Genomic DNA, 20,245 nt, shown 5'->3' on the forward strand with positions numbered 1-20,245 from the left:
GAATATCTTTTAAACGCTTTATTTAATCGACTAATCATAAGAGACCATTTTTGTAGATCAGTTAATTTCCTACAACACTATGAATTGCACATTTCAAAATGATTTTTTGTTAACGAGTTATAAAATTCATAAGCAAAACAGAAATTTGTCTTAAAATATTCAAACTTCAACCTTTAATATCTTTTAAACGGTGAGGTTTACGAAAACATTGTAAGAGACCTTTTTTGTAGGGCGTTCAATTTCCTACAAGTATATGAGGACAGATATTTTTAACGAACAGATAGAGAGATATGAATTTTTTTTCTAATACTGAGGAAAAAATGGAAAACTGTAAAGCGGAGGACCTTCCTATTAAGATTAGAGCTCATATTTGGAGAGAATTTTCTAGAGGTGTCTAGCAACCTATTTTTCAGAGTATAAAGTAAAAAAAAAATAGTAGATTTTTTTGACCCACCCTAATGTGCAACCCTATCCAAAATCTCAAGGTGGGCAACTTTCAGTTCAATTTTTCTGAACATATAAATAGTTCCCTAAAAAAACAATAACCCGCCCTTCAAATATGATTTTTTACAAGCCGTCGTCGCTTCGTAAGACGAAACAGGACCTCCATTTTCTTAAAACTATTATGGGAATCCCAGCAATCGCCCTACATTTTACAACTCGTTCCTCTTTTATTGGGTAAAAAAGCAATCGCTGATAACTACTTACCGTGAGACGACTGCTGAGGGATAGTCGGGACTGGAATGACTTTTCCCATAAGAACGCGGGCTCCGAGCTCATTCTCTCCACCCCAATTCCCATAGGAAGTGGACCTCTCAAGAAGTCTCTGCCTCGCGTGCTTCTCGATGACATCCGCGCAAACATAGCGACCGCAGAATCTGGCCCACTGGTCCGCCCTGAATCCACGTCCGTTATCACGCAAGGTGGGATTTGCTCCTGGAACAGAACGCAATTTTACCGGCTTGTGTGGACCCACCGGAACCCTAAGTTGGGTAATAAAAGAAGCGGGAACAACTCCCGCACGACAGGATGGTATTTAAAAAGCATCAAATATTTCCTTTATAGCTTTCGGTTGTGGTCGAAGGGGAAAGTGGTTTTATAGTTATAGTTTTCTTCTAACTTTCAATAGGGGCCATAAAATGGAACTAAACTAGATTTTTAGCCAACGGTTTGACTTTTCATCTGAGATAAAAACTATAAATGGTAGAGTTTGACATCTGTGTGCGAAGTCAGCGGCGTCACTAGGAAACAAATATAATTTAACTGTGTTAAATATACAGAATAATTCTAAAAACATGTAGTCGACGCGGTATAAACAAAACTAGAAACAAAAAGAGATTACTTCAACACAATTGTATACAGATATTTTTTTTAAATTTAACCAACGTGTCACATTTATAAAGTGCAGGGTTTTCAAGCAAAAATTCATCATACAAACCTTCAATATAGAATCACTAATCAATATTAAACCAAATTCCAAAACAATGGAACATTTTGATAGTTTATTAACAGTTTGCTACTATAGTCTGTTTAGATATGAAAGAGTGTAATAAAAGCTTATTATGTATGCAAATCGTAAATAAATGTAGAACTGGTGCTTATATTCAATATTTTTATATTATGTATTATCGGTATAAATGAGTTGTACTTTTAAAAAAACTTTGTGTGATCGGGTTGTACTAAATTGTAGCAGGTAGCTAAAATTTAATCCCCGACAATCCGTCTTTGTCTATGCCGCTTCAATTTCTCGGTCCATTTCTCTTATAAGTAAATAATATAAAACAGCATTTCAAAACATGAGGCTACTTTAAGCATCATAACCGGGGTAAGAGGGNGAACAACGAAATTCACTAGCTTTTATTTACGAGTGCTGCCATCTTCATGTTGAGGTCGGAAACTTTTCAGACCACCCTCGTAGTTGAGTTCTACTATTTGTGTTATGCATAGTTACGCCATACTTATTATAAAGTTTCCAAATACAAGCAGTCATATTTAACTATATAGTCTTTCTTGACGAACTGTGTTAATTACAAGACAACCTAGAAGAGAAAGAATTACTATTTAAAAAAAACCCTCGATCAAAATTTGTGGAGTGGATACGAGTATTATCTGCCTAGTTTTTTCATTAACACCCTATGATGATTCAAGAGGAATTTTTTTATACGTACCCTGTAAGGTCATCATTTGGCAACTATTTGTTTTACATTGCCATAAATGCCTGGCCAGTTATGATTTTTTAATATTCTATGTTGCTGCTTTGACAAACACACAGGAGAAATTTTATCAATGTGACAAGTGAATGAAAAGTTTTCCATTGGGACTTGTACACGTACAAGAAGTCGTGGTACTATTAATATTGAACTGAAGTATACAAATATTTGCTCCAATTTTCTTTTTTGCGAAAATATAATCCAAAGTTGATTAAAAAAATTAAATCACCAGAATTTTATTGCCAATTCAAAAGTTGCGAGAATTACCTATAACGAAAATATTAAAAGTGCTTATGATTTTTCTCACTGATACAAAATATAGAAAAAATATACCTTGTCAACTTTCAGAGGGTCCACAATGAATAGAAATATCCTAAATACTGTTCCAAAAATCTTGAAATCCTGAGGAAGGGTCAATGGTTGTTCCCCAATGAAGAGTTACCAAAAATAAATTACTTGCCACACATGGCTGCAAGGCTATGGTCAAAATAAACCTTAGTAAAAACAAAAGAGCAACAGGATTTTTTTATGGTCATGCTGTACTCATCTGGATTACCTCAATCTTCGATTACAGTGTATGTAGTTCGTCATAAAACACCCTGTAGATATATAAATATTACCAAGAGATAAATGTCAAATGTCATATTTTATTAGTATCTGTCTATTAATTAAAAGTTTTTGTTCACATCAAGTTATGATTATATATTAAAGTTATAGGTACTGATATCTAATTAAAATTTAAATAAGGAAAAAATACTTCTTTCTGATTTAATATGGAGTTGTGCAATTGGCGCGGAAATACTAAATTTTTATATTTAGCAATGTAATAGGATTTTATCGCCTCCCAATATCTATAAATTTCCGGGAATCAATTTTAGTTCGAAAGTTATGTGCAAAAAGCACTTATTATTAGCAATATTTTTATTTTTATGTTTTTATGCACAGCTTGTAATAAAATAGAGATATCCATATCATATTTCTATCTAATTTATTTTTATAGGCCCTAGTTCTGCATGTATACAATTTTATATGCTTTATCCCATTTAGAAGACAAATATTATTTATTAAATCAATTATTTGAGTGAATAGCAGGTATAACTAATTATTGTGTTATTTACCCAAGTTTGACATTTTATTAAATCTCATAAAAACAAACTTTACAGTATGACGCAAATATGAATGTAATTAGTTTTTATTTAAATTGTACCCTCTTAATCTTTGTAAGTCGAGTCGCCCCTCAGATTATAATTTTTAATAATAAAATTTCCAATGTTTAATTTGACAATAGTTCGTGAAATGGCTTTAGTCCTTCCTTTTTCGTCCTTCCTTTTTCTCTTTTATGCATACACAATTACACATATTTTTAAGAAATATATTTAATAAAGAATAAAAATACATTGTAGAAAAAAATTAGTTTTTAAGTATTTGTGCAGTTGTTAGTCAAAGATATAAAAAGGTACTAGGCTTATCGAATAAGAACAATTAAATGCATTGAAATTTGAAACATAAAGTACCCATTTACATAAATAAAGGGAACCTATTTTATGTTTAGTTTCTGAAAACTGATTTAGATGAAGTTATCTCAAAAGCTGCGTGTTTCTCCCAAAAATATAATATGTATATACAGAATGTTGCATTAAAAAAACAAATAACTTGCATTTAAAAGTACTTGTTTGCAAAAATTTGATAAAAAATTTATTTGCAGATGTATAGAGGACATTTAGACTAGACGGTATCTGTTTTGGTTTGGGTGAATCGTATATCCACGGAGATTTTTGGCTTTTTGGCTTTCAAATATCACTAGAGACGCAAATTTTTCTATGCGCATAAAAAAAAACGTGGGCTTAACTTAATATTAATTAAAAAACGTGTTATAATAGATCTCTTTATAGCCAAACATCTTTTCACTAAAAAGATACAAAAAGTGGTCGTCAGTTTTTGTTTGCATAACCATCTGATGGTTTCTTAGATAACAACATCACGGGTCTAATTTGCAATGATATGCAAACTTTTAAAATTTCTTTTTATTAAGAAGTTCATGTTTAACAAAATAAATTTTTAGTATAATAACAGATTTGTTTTATTTGAACTAATTAATCATTAAAAATACTTTAAATAGAATTTTGAAATATATGCAGTACTATATATTTAAATTGTAAACAATTTTGTTTTTCTAAAAATTGTTATCAGGTGAAGAAAACCCAGTGTTTTCTATTTTCTTTTAATAATTCTCAATTCTTATAGGTCTTGCCGTTAATACAGTAGTCAGCAGTTTTAATGGCAATATTGTTTCTCAAAGTTATTTGTACTAAATTTGTTTTATTTTAGATATTAGAATAAATTATGTCGCAATCTCTGCACCTATATGGTTCCTACCTAGTCCCAACACGGGATATAAAATATAAAAGGATATACGCTGGTATCGCCTTCTCACTTTCTCGCATTGTAGGGTGTGATAACAGACAAAGGAAAAACGACAGTAAAAATCTGTTTAGATGGCGTGAATAGGGACTCGCTAAGGTCCGTTTTGCAACTGAAAACTTTTTTTTTCAAAATTCGGAAAATAAAAAATGAATTTATCAACTATTTTTTTCCACGAACATATCCATTTTTTATGATATTATCTATTTTTTATGAAAATTTTTTGTGCAGAAATTTTTTCTCTATCTCTTTTCCTTAAAAAGTTTCAATAACAAACATTATACAAAAATGTATTCTATCGTATTGGAACTAGTCATGACTTAATACATTATTGTGAAAAATAATCGTTGTAACTCCTGTCACAAATTTGTTTTCATATTAGTTGCTATGTTCTTCTTAAAAGAGGTCAATCCAAGAAGAAAAATAGAACAATACAAATAATAACGGTTAAATAGGATAACCAAATATTGAAAATATTATACAATTATAATTGTATAAAATTTTTCGATAAACATGCCTCATATTTCTAAGCATTTATCCAACCTTTTGGGTGTCATATATTTTGCTTGCTTTTTTAATGTTCCTCATAAAAAAGAGTCAAGGGGCGTTAAGTCTGGAGACTTTGAAGTCCATTCTACAGGCCCATTAATTTCAATCCACTTAATTCCGAAAGTATTTTTTAAATACTCTGTAATTATTTTAACTTTATGTGGAGAAGCACTACTGTGTGTAACCACATATTCAACCTGAGCTGCAGCGGCACATGTTCAAGCAGTGCTGGAAGCTCCTCTTGCAAAAATTGTAAATAGCTATTAGCGTTCAATACATTTTCATAAAAGTATGGGCCAATTAAATGCATTCCAATAATACCACACCAAACATTTATTTCATAATGGCCCTGATTTTGAATGGGATTAACGTAGTGCGGATTTTCAGTGGCCCAGTAATGTTCGTATCTTTTATTTGACGCTATTACTTATAAAACGACTCTTATCAGTCCAAAGAACGTGTTGTCTATTTTCTATTTCCAAATTAACCATTATTTGGGCTACATCATTAAGTCTTTTTCAGCATGTATGTCAGATAAGTGCTCCATGTTATGGTGGTGTTCAAAATTCTTTGCATAGAGGTTTTTTTTTTAATTTAATGTAAGAGTGGCCTGTCGTATAGAATTTCTAGGATTTTCCTCAAAATATTGTAATACCCCTAGCTACATTAACATTTTTACACACTGATTTTGAAGTTCCTTTGCCTTTTCTTGATGAAAATTCATTTTCGTTAGCACGCAAAATTCGTTCTCATCTGGCAAATATTTTTGGGTTAACAGCTTGACGCTCTGGATAACTCTCATGACAGGTAAGTTAGTAGCTCTTCTGGCATTTTTTTTGACATTCACCATAAATTAAAATCATGTCAACTTTTTCATTGTTTGTGGACATTTTTTAATTTCTAGCAACCACTTACTAGCTTGTTTATCATTCAAGAAATAGCGTTTGACAGGAACTAATATGTAAACAGACTTGTGACAGCAGTTTCAGCCATTGTTTCCACAGCAATGTTGATTAAATGATGACTAATTCCAATACAATATTATACATTTTTGTATGTTTGTTATTGTAACTTTTTAAGGAGAAGAGATAGAAAAAAAATTTCTGCAGAAAAAATTTTCATAAAAAATTGATAATTTTAGCTATAATAGAAAATGGGTATGTTAGTGAAAAAAAAGTTGATGACGTCATTTCTTTTATATTCAGAATTTTGAAGAAAAATGTTTTTCAAGTGCAAAATGGACCCTAGCGAGTCCCGATTTACGCCATTTAAACAGGTTTTTACTGTCGTTTTTCATTTGTCTGTTATGGGCCCGAGACGCGAACTTTGGGATACCCTGTACTCTCACAAAGATACACATTATCAAGTTGCTATATACAGGCTGTTATAAATTCGCTTCTCACTACAAGAATTTCGGAAACGGTAAGAGGTACGAAGTAGCTTAAATGGGGGCAAAGTTGCATAATCAGGGGATCAACATTATGCCTCTAAAAAATCAAGGCGGACATGATTAGTTTTCGAAATATTTGAAAAAAAAACAAAATTCTGGAAATCCGTTTTTGTTCTATTTCAGCCTTGTTTGAGGCGAAAAAATAAGAACCCTTTCTCATGGTCACTTTTTGCCCTCTATCGAATGGCATAATCAATTTTTATATGTAACGTTTCGTCTCTCCAGGACCATCATCAACTTCATTTTTTAAATTCTACCCTGTAAATTTTATTACATTTTTTGCAAGCCTTCATGACCCTCAATACTGTACTGCCTCAGCCCGAGCCAGATTCAGACGTTTTGTCCCGAAAAATTCATCTTCATTGTATTCGTCCCTTTATCTAAATTTTTTATTTAGATTGTTCATTGAATAATTGTACAGGGTGGGCAAATAAGCGAGGTAAGCGGCTGTATCTCAGAAACTAGTGATCGTAGAGAGCTACGGTAAACAAATTTATAGGTAAAGTGGGCAAGGGAAAATGCTGGAAATTATTTTCAAGTTTCCAAGATGGCCGCCAGTGGGCGTTTCCACCATATTGAATTACATAAAGTTACGTTTCTCACGATTTTCCCCAATGAATGTAACAAAAAAGTATTTGCGTTTTANCTGTATTTTTAGATTCAAATAAAAGTAAAATATACTAATGTACATCCATTACCTGTTAGCATTAGTGTTACCTGACAATTACCTGAAACGAAATATTACCACGCCCATGGCCGGCTCTTATCTCGAGGTTTTATTACTCTCTTTCATTTCCAAACAGCCTATAGCGGTAAAATTTGATAGTAGTTGACAATAAAGTGTATATATCAAGTCAGGTACTGGATAAAGGGTAACTAAGTAAAAAAGTCGTAAGTTGTTTAGTGTTTATTGAAGCTGTCCTTAAATATTGTAAATTTTGTGGTTAAACAAATGGATTTTGAAGAAAATACGGAAAATGAAGGTAATTTTATTATTCCATCAGATGTTGAAGAAGCCGCAAATAGATCTGTTGCCCCAGAAATCGCAGCAACGTTATGATATAACAAACAGGGTGTTTCAGAATTAAGTCGACAAACTTTAAGGAGATATTCCTCATAAAAAAATAAGAAAAACATCAAGTATAATTTTTTTTCCAAAGACGCTTCATTTTCGAAATATAGGGCGTTAAAAAATTTTATAAAAAAAAAATCGAATTTTTTAAATAACTTCTGAATGAAGAAGGCTATTTAAGCCAAATTTGGCATGGCACATCTTCTTATAAGATACCATTTTTTCATAGAAGTAGAAGTCCCGCAAGCTGCCAGTGGCGGAGTTGTGGGGACTCAGACTCATTAAATTATAAAAAAAATTAATACGGCCCTACTAAAAATAAAAAATGATGCTGTTTTTAGATAGAACAGTTCGTTATTGACAAAAAGTGTACATTCACTTTTTTTCCTAACTCTTCTTTTCTAAAAAAAAAACACCCTATATCTCAAAAACGAAGCATCTCCTAAATAATTTTTTGGTTAAACCCAAGGGAAGCAGATACAGAAAGGGTTATTTGACTCACACATACTCGAGACTAAGACCAATTTTAATAGGTACTATATTTTTTAGGTTTTATGAGGAACGTCTTCCTAAAGTTTATCGACAAAATCCAGAAGCACCCTTCCGAAAAATCAGTTTTGCCATGAAACTATAAGAGTTAGAAAAAAAAGTGAATGTACAGTTTTTGTCAATAACAAACTGTTCTATCTAAAAACAGTATCATTTTGTATTTTTAGTAGGGCCGTATTAATTTTTTTAATAATTTAATGAGTCTGAGTCCCCATAACTCCGCCACTGGTTGCTTGCGGGACTTCTACTTCTATGGAAAAATGGTATCTTATAAGAAGATGAGTCATGCCAAATTTGGCGTTTTTTGTAGTACTCAAAAAGACCTTTAAAAAAAATGAGCACTTATAAAAGTTAATTAGAGCAAAATTGAAGGAGTTATCGTCGAAAACAGATGGGTTGCTCATATTTTTTAAGGAAAAATGAGCAGTAAACACTGTAGCATTTCCATCAGAATTAAAATTAATCGTAGACCGTTTAGAATTAGTTTTGTTTTAGTGTTTTTCATACGGTCCTGAAGTTAGACCGGTTTATAATGCGTATTTTTTGAATAATGTACGGTAAAAGTTGAAAACGTATTATTCATTATTCAAGAGAAATTGTCGTATTTATATAATAACTCTGAAAATATGAAAGATACGTAAAAAATGATAGACAACAAAAATGTAGCTTTTTTCTCAACAAATATTTTGCTTTTTATTCCCATGGCATAAAAAATAAAGGAGATATCGCCGCTTGAAGTATCCATTTTAGTGAAAAAACGACCTGTCTCGAGCCCTTCGATCCTTTCCCTTTAAAAAACGAAGGACTTGAAAGATTTTATATGCAAACGATCTTACAGCTCTTGAAATTATCTTTAAAATGCTTTTTTGTAGGATACCATAGCTTCAAAATTAACCGAGTTATGGTAAAAAAAAATGACATTTTTACGGAGCAAAATAGGCTTTCTCATTTTTATATATTATATATTATATTATACAAATAAAATAAGTAAAATAATTTAGTGATTATTTATATGCAGCGCAGCGTATCAATTTTTTTTATGATTGATTATATTTAAAAATCGATTATAATAAAAGTATTTATTGTAAAATTTTAATTTTAAGTTAATATTGGTAAAATGGTAGTTTATAAGAGTTGAAAATGGCAAAAGTAAAATATTCTTTCATGAACAATATAAGGGAATTTTTATTTTAAATTATTGCACAATTATAGCATTCCAAGATTTAACACGTAATTTTTATCATTTTTTTAGCACAGGGGTGATTTATAAGCGTTGAAAAGTGTTATGAGATACAAATTCTTTCATAATCAATGAGGGAATTTTTATTTTAAATAATTGCACCGTTAAAGCATTCCAAGCTTTTAATAAGTAATTTTTTATCATTTTTGTCAATACAGGGGTGGTTTTTAGGGGTTGAAAGGGAAACATTATTTTATTAGCTATAAGGTAACTTTTATTTTAAATAATTGCGCGATTTAATCATTCCAAATGTTTAAAAAGTAATTTTTTATCATTATTTCCTGCATGTGGGTAGTTTTTAAGGGTTAAATAAAGGGTCGAAAAGATCAAAATAGCATAAAACATGTTCGAGAACATGCAACATTATTTAATCTTTGTGCTTGAACAAGATTTTTATCAATAAAATGCTTAAAACTTAATTTTTTCAATATTTTTCAGTTAGGGGTAGTTATTACCACTAAAAAACAAAACACGTCAATCGGGCTTATGTCACTTTTGAACTTGAGCCTAAGATGAGTCTTATTCTAAATTTTCATGCAAATCTTTCTTTCAAAGAATTTGGAGGTTACAGCTGATTTTCAGCTTCAATTATTTTCAGCTGTACTAATACAGCTTTCTATTATCTTGAGAAGAATGCATATTACTATATAGTATATAGCATTTTATTTTTAACACTAGTGTTAAAGTTTTTTTTAAACTATTACCTATTAATAGTATATTATTTAACGAGCGTATAATGTAGGCTATATTACACGAGCCTACGGCTCGTGTAATATAGCCATTATACGCGAGGCAAATACTATACTTTATCTACGACTTAGTATCCGGTGTTTCAGTTATAAATTTGTATATTTCATCTCCAGTAAATGCCTTTGATTTCTTGGGTTGGTAGCCTTCTGACTGCCTTTTTAATAAACTCGAACTTTTGCGTAAGATTCATATTATGTTTAAGGTTAAGTGTGCTCTTAAGCATGGAACAATGGCTCCACAATGTAGACCATTTACATTTTTTGTCAATTCCTTGAAATATACCAACAAAGTGTCTTCGGAAAACGAATTTGTGACAATTTTTAGTCGCCAGTCCATAAAGCTGTTATATACAATTGTGTAATTTTTTCGTGATTTCTCTGGAAGTAATTCCAATGATGCTAATTTCGCGGCTTCACGAATTTCAGGAGGGGTGCATCGAATTTCATTTTCACTGTCAGAATTAAACTGCAAAATTACTGCAAAAGTCAAAAATGTTTTATTTTGCGAAGTGTTGTCAAATCAATTACATTAGTTACCATAGTAACAATAATTCAAGCAAGCTCGATTCTATTTTGTAGCGCGGTCAGAAGCTATAAGGGATACGTATAAAAATTCATATTCGACACCTGTGGAATATGAAACTCATATTCCACGGGTGTGTAATATGAGTTACATTATGTACTTACTATCACAATTATAATGCGTCTATTATTAAATAGTCGTAGATAAAAGTGTTTTTGACACGTAACATTACAAAAGTCAATTTTTAGTTCACTTATTAATGAATTAAAAATCTAATTTTTAATGACAATTTTACAAAAAAAGTTTATGTGAACTGAATTCGTGTAACTATTGTAACAAATTAAAATATATGTTCAGGAAGATGTAATAGTGAGTAAGCAGGTATCAATAGTTCTTCACAACACGTATTTAGAAGTATTTGTAAGAGAAAATATTAAAATATAGCTTCTTTATCAAAACTGAACACGATTTAGATTATTCAAAGTAAATGTCATAGAAACTGTCATAAAATTATTAACAAATCAAGTAGTTTTCATGTTATAAAAAAATATATTGCGTCACATTCCAATAATTGCACCTTTAGTATCTAGTTGCCCCTGTCAAAATACAAGTCACTGACATTACTGACATTTAATGTTGTCAAATGCAAATGAGGTTGATAAACCATGGGTAAAGATTACTATAAGATTCTAGGTATACCAAAAAATGCTGGTGATGATGAAATCAAAAAAGCATACAGGCAATTAGCACTAAAGTATCACCCAGACAAAAATAAATCTCCTGGAGCCGAAGCAAAGTTCAAAGAAGTCGCTGAAGCATACGAGGTACTTTCCGATAAAAAGAAACGTGATATATACGACGCTTATGGAGAGGAGGGCCTTAAGGGTGGTGTTCCTGGAGGTGGTCCCGGTGTCAATGGAGAAAGTTTTACGTACACTTTCCATGGAGATCCAAGAGCAACTTTCGCTCAGTTTTTTGGAAACACTAACCCGTTCCAAGAGTTCTTTGCATTTGACGATTCATACGGAAGTAGTTCCCACGATCCCCTTAATTCTCTGTTCAACATATCCAGAAGCAGCAGAAGTTCACCGAGAAGACAAGACCCACCAATTGAATACGACTTGTATATATCCTTAGAGGACATATTAACTGGTTGCAAGAAAAATATGAAAATCACGCGAAAAGTTCCTAGGAACGGCAGATTGGAGAGGGAGGAAAAGATGCTCACTATCGACGTAAAACCGGGATGGAAAGCTGGCACAAAAGTGACATTTCCAAAGGAAGGCGATCAAGGTACGGACAGGATTCCTGCTGACGTAGTCTTCGTAATTCGTGACAAACCACACCGTTTCTTCAAACGAGAAGGGAGCGATATTAAATTCACGGCTCAAGTAACTCTGAAGCAAGCTCTCTGTGGGTGCACTGTAAACGTACCACTTCTAGGGGGTGGAAATATGACTCTGGATTATAAAAACGAAATCATCTGGCCCGATACAGTAAAACGTGTTCAAGGGCATGGGTTGCCATTCCCAAAAGAGCCGTCCAAGCGAGGTGATTTGGTGGTCAGTTTTGACATACGTTTTCCTCGCGATCTTTCTCAAAAAACTAAAAACATGTTGGCCGGTATACTACCGTAAGTATGTAAGTGATGTTAATAGATTTGTTCTGTAAATTGTGTTAAGTATTAAAGTTTAAGGATGAACAGTGAACTGCAAAATAAATTTAAATTTGAAATATCCAACGCTGTAATTTTATTATACTAGTAGTAGTAGAATTAATATAAGTCAATATCAATGCGAACAATCTGCCTTTAACTCTGACAACTTCATTTTATCTTCTAACTAGTGATATAAGTAAAAAGTGAACAAACGATAATCTAAATCAGAATAGTCCAACTACCATACCTACTACTAGGAAATACCAGTACACAAGAAGTATTTACATAAAAATATTTCAAAAGATGATTACACGGAATATTATAAAAATAAAATTTTTCAAAATCTAGACTTCAAGATTTTGAAAAATATTCGCATTCACAAAAGTATTTCTAAAAATGTTTAACACAGACTGATAAGATTTGAGCTACTACCGAAATAAATAAAATAGACCCCTGACCCCTGCAAATCAATATTAACAAAACGTAGGGGTAGAAAAATTAGAAATTTGGGCCATATACAGGGTGATTCATTAACAATGGGAAAATCGAAAGCTGAAGATACTACACGTAAAATGGTGACCATTGGCGCAAACATGCCTTATCCGAAAGTTGATAGTTTTGGAAATACAGGATGTTGAAACTTAATTTAAATCGTTTTTTTTGCGATTATTCTGAAAATATGTAGGTTAGAAACTTGAAAATTTGTGAAACTTTATTTTTTTAGGCGACGAATAAGATGCGTGTTGTAATTTCAGCATTGCTTGTAGAGGGCGCCACTTACGACCAATTTTACCGAAAATTTAGTTAATAACTTTTTACCCTGTATGTCTAACATGAAACTTGATTCAAAACCTGAAAGAGCAATCATTTTTCCATTAATTGTGTATTCTTGTTTCATTTCGGTATCTCGATCCGTTTTCGAGAAAAATCGATTTAACGAACACTATGTTTTGATAATACGAGAAATTAAAAGCGAAACAAACCAAGTGTTTCTTCGTGTTATTACAACAATTAACAATAAAACAAATGAAATTCGTAATAATGATTTAAAGTCAGTGTTCGAAGAATCCACCGTTGACATTTACACACTTTACACAACGTTTTCTGAGAGATCTTCGAGTTTGAAACAACATATTGGGATTGCGTTTGACTTCGTTGGCAGCGATTTGTATTCTTTGCCACAACTCTTCACACGAACCAATAGATTCTTCCAAATAGAAAAATGAAGAGGATTGAAGTCCGGACTTCTGGGTGGCCAAGTAAAAATGCTTCCACGGCTTGAAGAAGTTCCACTTTATTTAAGAAGAGACATGTGGTTCATGCACGACGGAGCTCCACCGCATTTTTCTTGGCCAGTGCGTGCATATTTAGATGCAGTTTTTCCAAATCGCTGGATTGGCCATGTAAGCATTTTTGCTTGGCCATCCAGAAGTCCGGACTTCAATCCTCTTGATTTTTCTATTTGGTCTCGAATGAAAGATATAGTTTACAAAGAATCTATTGGCTCGTGTGAAGAGTTGTGGCAAAGAATACAAATCGCTGCCAACGAAGTCAGACGCAATCCCAATATGTTGTTTCAAACTCGAAGATCTCTCAGAAAACGTGTAAAGTGTATCAGTGTCAACGGTGGATTCTTCGAACAATTACTTTAAATCATAATTACGTATTTTATTTGTTTTATTGTTAATTGTTGTAATAACACGAAGAAACACTTGGTTTGTTTCGCTTTTAATTTCTCATATTATCAAAACATAGTGTTCGTTAAATCGATTTTTCTCGAAAACGGATCGAGATACCGAAATGAAACAAGAGTACATAATTAATGGAAAAATGATAGCTCTTTCAGGTTTTGAATCAAGTTTCATGTTAAATATACAGGGTAAAAAGTTATTAACTAAATTTTCGGTAAAATTGGTCGTAAGTGACGCCCTCTACGAACAATGATGAAATTACAGCACGCATCTTATTCGTCGCCTAAAAAAATATAGTTTCACAAATTTTCAAGTTCCTAACCTACATATTTTCAGAATAATCGCAAAAAAACGATTTAAAATTATAACTTTCAACACCCTGTATTTCCGAAACTATTAACTTTCGGATAAGTCATGTTTGTGCCAATCGTCATCATTTCACGTGTAGTATCTTCAACTTTCGACTTTCCCATTATTAATTAATCACCCTGTATAGCCTGACTATTACTCTATTGTGTGTTAAAATTTCAGTTAGTTTCGTTATCCCATTTTTTAGTTATAAATGAAAATGATAAAAATATCACGGTTTTCTGCCTACAAAATTGATACCTCTCACTTTAACTCGTCGTAATTTTTTTGTTAATTTATAAATAAATTCCAAATTTTTACTGACGATAAGGCGAACTATTGTCTTCAGTACCGTAAAGGTCATTTGTCTCAAAAGCTCTTCTTTCTTTATGTTTAAGCAGAACAGAAGGGAGTGCTAGCTTCGTTAATATTGTGTTCTTTAAAAAAGAAAAAAACTGACATAGGTAGTAAATAACTAAATAACAATCTGAAAAAATTTGTTAAAATAATACAGTTATAAATATGACATTCTTAAAAACAGTATCGGAATGGTCAATTACGTTCACGGTCCGATGCAGGGTATACAGTATATCCTTTAGAACTGTATTATTTTAACAAATTTTTTCAGATTGTTGTTTACAATTATTTACTACTTGAGTCAGTTTTTTCTTTTTTAAAGAATTCAATATTTATGGAGATAGCACTCCCTTCTGTTTTGCTTAAAATTAAAAAAAGAAGAGCTTTTGAGACAAATGACCTACATAGTACTGAAGACAATAGTTCGACTTATCGTCAGTAAAAATTTGGAATTTTTTTATCGATTAACAAAAAAATTACGACGAGTTAAAGTGAGAGGTATCAATTTTGTTGGCAGAAAACCGTGATTTTTCATTTTCATTAATAACTAAAAAATGGGATAACGAAACTAACTAAAATTTTAACACACAATAGAGTAATAGTGAGGCTGTATATGGTCCAAATTTCAAATTTTCTTCCCCTACGTTTTCTTAATATCGGTTTCCAAACCCAGGGGTCTATTTCATTTATTTTGATAGTAGTAACTAAATAAATGTTGTGCTTAAATTTTAGCTCGAATGTTAATAATTATGAGCCTCTTAAAACAGGAACTTTTAACCAATGAATAATTATGAATTTGAAAAATATGTAATTGCTGCAAAACACTTCAAGAAAATGAAGTAGTGGTACGCAAAAAACACTCAGACACGGTCCAATTCCAGATACCAACTGAATTGCGTATTGCTGGACAGCTTAGTACCTCGTGTTATCCGCCGCCCCGTTGTCACATTGATCGATATGAGTTTTATCGAATTTTAAATATATTACAACGGTAATTATTTTTTAGAATTAAGCATAAAGAAGTTCAAAAAAGTGACAAACATTGTATTTTATGGTATTCCATGTACGCAGTTATGTCAATATTCCTTAATTAATCGAACTTTTGTAGATTAAGTTGGAGATTTTAATAATATTTTTTTCTCAGAAATGGTTGATGACCCATGTCATATAAAGTTTTTTTTCTTTATTTTAATGCATTCTATAGCCTGTTAAAATTAGGGCAGTCAAACTTCTAACACCCTGTGTTCATGTTGATACTGAGACTTGGATTCAAAGCTTATTACAAGGTGTCACCGATTTAAGTGGTTTAAATGAAACAGGTAATAGAAAAAATAATTTTAAGCAAGAGGTTTCGTATAAAAAAATATCGAGAAACCGTTAACAAAAAAGATACATATAAGGTTTGAAAGTGATAATAAGAGAAATTTATTTCGCAATAACTCAAAATTAATTTTTCTTGTTATTAATTGTAGTAGTAATTGTTAATTACTTGTTTCATTCAAGACACTTAAAATGGGAACACCCTGTATAACTGCTAAAAAAACAGCCGCAAAAGCCGCAAAATAACCGTTCGGGTTATTGCAAAATGTAGATAAATTTGTTATTATTGGACAATTTCTTGATTTATCTATTTAACTGATGTTAAATGTTGATGGCATCGTTTTAGAGATAGCTGGAAATTGAAAAACTATTACAAAATGTGAAAAGAGTAAAAAAATTACATCCTTATGAAACCTAATGCTAAATTTTTGGAAAATTTACTTTTTAAAATTATTCTCCCAATTACTTTAATAATTTAGTAAGTATACAGGGTCGTCTGTAATAATTGGGCCATAGAGTAACAAACTATAGATTCTAGACATGAAAATGAGATTTAGCCAAATATAACCTAACAAGGTATTGCTCGTGTAAGAGATACGGATTGTTAAAGATAGACTTTAGATTTATTATTTATTTTATAAAGGAACAAGCACTTTTCTTATGGGAAGTGGCTTTTGGCCAATTTTTTTAAAACCTCGCAGGTTGATAGTTTTTAACATGTAGATCAAAAGTCTCATGGGCACAAAGCCCTAAATCCACCCCTTCCCTCCCCAAAAACTGCCTCCAGGTAGCGGGGGGGATTTAACTGATTTCTGCATGCACTGAAAAAAGGATTTATTTGGACTAAATAAATATCGTTTGCCATGAAATAATCCTAGTTTTGGATATTGCCTAGCTTACATAGTGTGAAAAGTAAGTTCATAGTTTTGTAATAAATCTTATTTGAATGTTAATTTATTTTTACTGTAATATTACATTTCGCATCTTTATTATTAATCTACATATTTTAAGATGTAGATGACATAAGATTATTAGAAATATATATCTTAACTTAATGGGAACTAACAGTTTTTCAGTGAAAATATGTTATTTTAATATTAATAAATGAATGGTTTATAAAAAGTGAATTGTTTTTTTTTTCGCTAAAATTGGACGTATTTCTTTCTTGATTAGTCTCAAAATTATGTACTTTCTCAAATTTAATTAAACTGATAATTAGATAACTTATCTAACTATAAGTTTATAATTAAATTTGAAAAGGTACATAGTGTTGAGACTACTAATAGAAAAAGCACATACTAGTATATACGATACTTTTATTCGAACATTTCATTTTTGCCAAAAATTAATTTTAAGACTTAAATATATCGTTCAAAACTACGTGTCATAGTTGTTGACAGTTTAATGATTAAAAATAATTTTCGGATTTTTAAATTGGGTTTTATTATAAATTTATGGAACTACAACAGCAACACTATGTCCTTATCTAAAACTGACTTTTTGACGATTATGTTTGGCCCTAGCTTCCACAGTTTCTGCATCCATTTTAATTAGGAGCAAACGGAACCAGTACTCTGTAACTATATACACATGTTATATTATGAATATGATCTAAGAACAACAAGAAACGCTACCTTTTGATATAGTCCATACTAGCCTACTGAACTACACAATTCACTACTGGCACCTTGCACACATAGTCGCCATGATGGCAAAGATACGACTGTCAGAGGAGAACATAACTTGGTCACGTGATTGGAGTAATTTTTAAATAATATTTTTTAATATTAAACTGATAATAGTTTTAAACTATATAAAAATTTAACTTTTATAACCAGCTGGTTCACATTTAAGAAATTATATATTTGAAATAATTTCCCTTTAAAGTTTAATTGTAACGTTTGATAGGCCAATATAAAATAATATTTATTAAATGAAAACGAATATAAATTTGTAGCCTAACAAATATTCTAAAATCATAAATGGTTATATTAAATCTAATTTGTTAATTATAGACAAATCTATTGTAAACTGTTTCTTTTTTAAATTCAAACAAATCAAATGACTTGCATTGAATGTAACTGGTTTAACTCAATTTAACCAGCATAAATGTAAACTAACTGCATTCAAAACAACCGATTGCTTTAATAGAAAGTAATTGTTTTTTTAGTGTGTAAAACAATTTATATTTTTAATCAACCCAACAACGTCCCCAAACAATCACATTCTTGACTATCAAACTACCCCACTTGACCCCGCCCCCGCCTACGGATATTCCAGATTACTGTATTTTATAGTTGCACGTATTTTTTGCACGTATTTTTTTGCACATATACTTTTTGCACTTATTTTTTCAGGCTGAATTCGAATCTGCAACTCAATTTTAAGAAATCGGGTCAGGAAAATTGTTATTAACAATTTAATTGTTTATGTAGCTGTAGAAAGTTTATTTGTCATTTTATGAAAAAATATTTCAAGTAAAAGTTATTTATTTTGACAAAATCTAAAAAAAGTTTTTAAGTATGTGTTTTTTTCAAAAAAGTAATATTCAAGCGTTAAACTTAACACACGTGTATATCTATAGCTATCATACGTATACTCTGTGTTAAACTTTGGTGGCGTTTTAAAGTTAAAACATTGATATTTCGAAAAAAACACAAGAATAGTTTTTTTAGATTTCATTGAAATAAAAAACTTTTATATGAAACTTTTTTTCATAAAACGACAAGTAAACTCCCCGCTACTACTTAGAGTCAGTTTTTTGGGGGGAAGGGGTGGATTTGGGGCTTTGTGCCCATTGAGACTTTTATTCTACATGTTAAGAACTATCTGCGAAGTTTCAAAAAAATTGGCCGAAAAGAAGATAAGTCCCATAAGAAAAGTGCGGGGTCCTTTTACAGCTTTAGAGAAAATAACTGGAAAACTCGGAATAGGGATTTTTCAGGGCAGAAAATCTGAATCTGAACTCAATTATCAGGTTACTAATAGATTACGTTAGATATGTACTTATGAATAAAAATTGCTCATCGTAATTCTTTTATGCAACCCTCAATCGAAATTTTGAATAAGCAATTTGATTATTATCTGATTATTTAAAAAATATATATCTACTTGTTTGGTATCGATAAACCTCCCCAACAAATTTTCTAACAAATCTTTATTTTATCTAAGCAACAATACAATAAAATTTCTGAAATAAATAATAACTCTAAAATAAATTTTTAACACCCTGTGTCTCTTAATATTTTTTTAAGGCATATTTGGCCAAATCTCATTATTTCCATAGCTAGAATCCATAGTTACTCTATGGCCCAATCATCACGGACCACCCTGTATGTATCATCATCTCGTTATTCTTAAACTAGTATCCAGAAAATTTTATATACGTATAACTTTCCAAAAACAAGCTAGAGTAAAACTATTCATTTAAATTTTAAATACTGAACTTAATATAAGAAAATAGGGTAATGTGTATCTTGGGAACCCGTTTTATTTTCTAGGTAACGAAAACAAAAACACGCTTGCCTTTCTGCGCAGGTGCAAACAAAAAGTTGGACGTTAGTATTGTTGTTGACGGTTGTTGAGTCGAAGTGCGTGCATTTGCAGTTTCTCTAACGTTTTTTAAGTTTAAATCGATACATAAAAAGTGCGGTAGTGTTAATAGTGATAACTTGTAGCAGATAAGACTGATGAAAACTTAATATATGTGTGTAGAGGTCTTTTAATATCTCTTGAGCCGCGAAATGCGCGAAAGGCATGGCGTATCCCCATAATTCTTCTAATAAGCACGTTGTGAAAACATTGACTCAGAACTAGACCATGTGCATCATTCCAAGTAGACATGAACTAAGGCGCTCGGGCATCAATAAAGTCAACTGGCGAACGTTCGTTATATATATTTTTATAGTTTAAATTAAAATAATAAACAATAGGGCATTTTATTATGATATTTGTAATCGGATCAAAGGCTTGTTTACGCTAGAGCTCGAGAGAGACTGTGAATAATAGGTGTAATGTTTTTAGGACGTAGAATAATTTAGGCGACGGTCGGAATTATGTTTCTGCGCATATGAAGGTCAAAGCTCATAAGATTTTAAAACATCTCTACC

At 31.4% G+C, this 20,245-nt stretch overlaps 2 protein-coding genes across 2 annotated transcripts in view; one reads left to right on the forward strand and one right to left on the reverse strand.

The window, feature by feature from the left end:
- LOC108909777 (ankyrin repeat domain-containing protein 33B-like) overlaps window positions 1-20,245 on the reverse strand; it is a 141,636-nt gene that overhangs the window by 9,575 nt on the left and 111,816 nt on the right. Inside the window, exon 5 of the mRNA XM_018714199.2 lies at window positions 709-936. Coding sequence (XP_018569715.1) covers window positions 709-936 — 228 coding nt within the window. The remainder of the gene's footprint in view (window positions 1-708; window positions 937-20,245) is intronic.
- LOC108909787 (dnaJ protein homolog 1-like) lies at window positions 11,429-12,400 on the forward strand. Its single transcript, XM_018714214.1, has one exon. The coding sequence runs from the start codon at window positions 11,429-11,431 to the stop codon at window positions 12,398-12,400; it is 972 nt and encodes a 323-aa protein (XP_018569730.1).

Source organism: Anoplophora glabripennis, unplaced genomic scaffold (assembly GCF_000390285.2).
Source record: "Anoplophora glabripennis isolate ALB-LARVAE unplaced genomic scaffold, Agla_2.0 scaffold392, whole genome shotgun sequence".
Lineage (NCBI taxonomy): Eukaryota > Metazoa > Arthropoda > Insecta > Coleoptera > Cerambycidae > Anoplophora > Anoplophora glabripennis.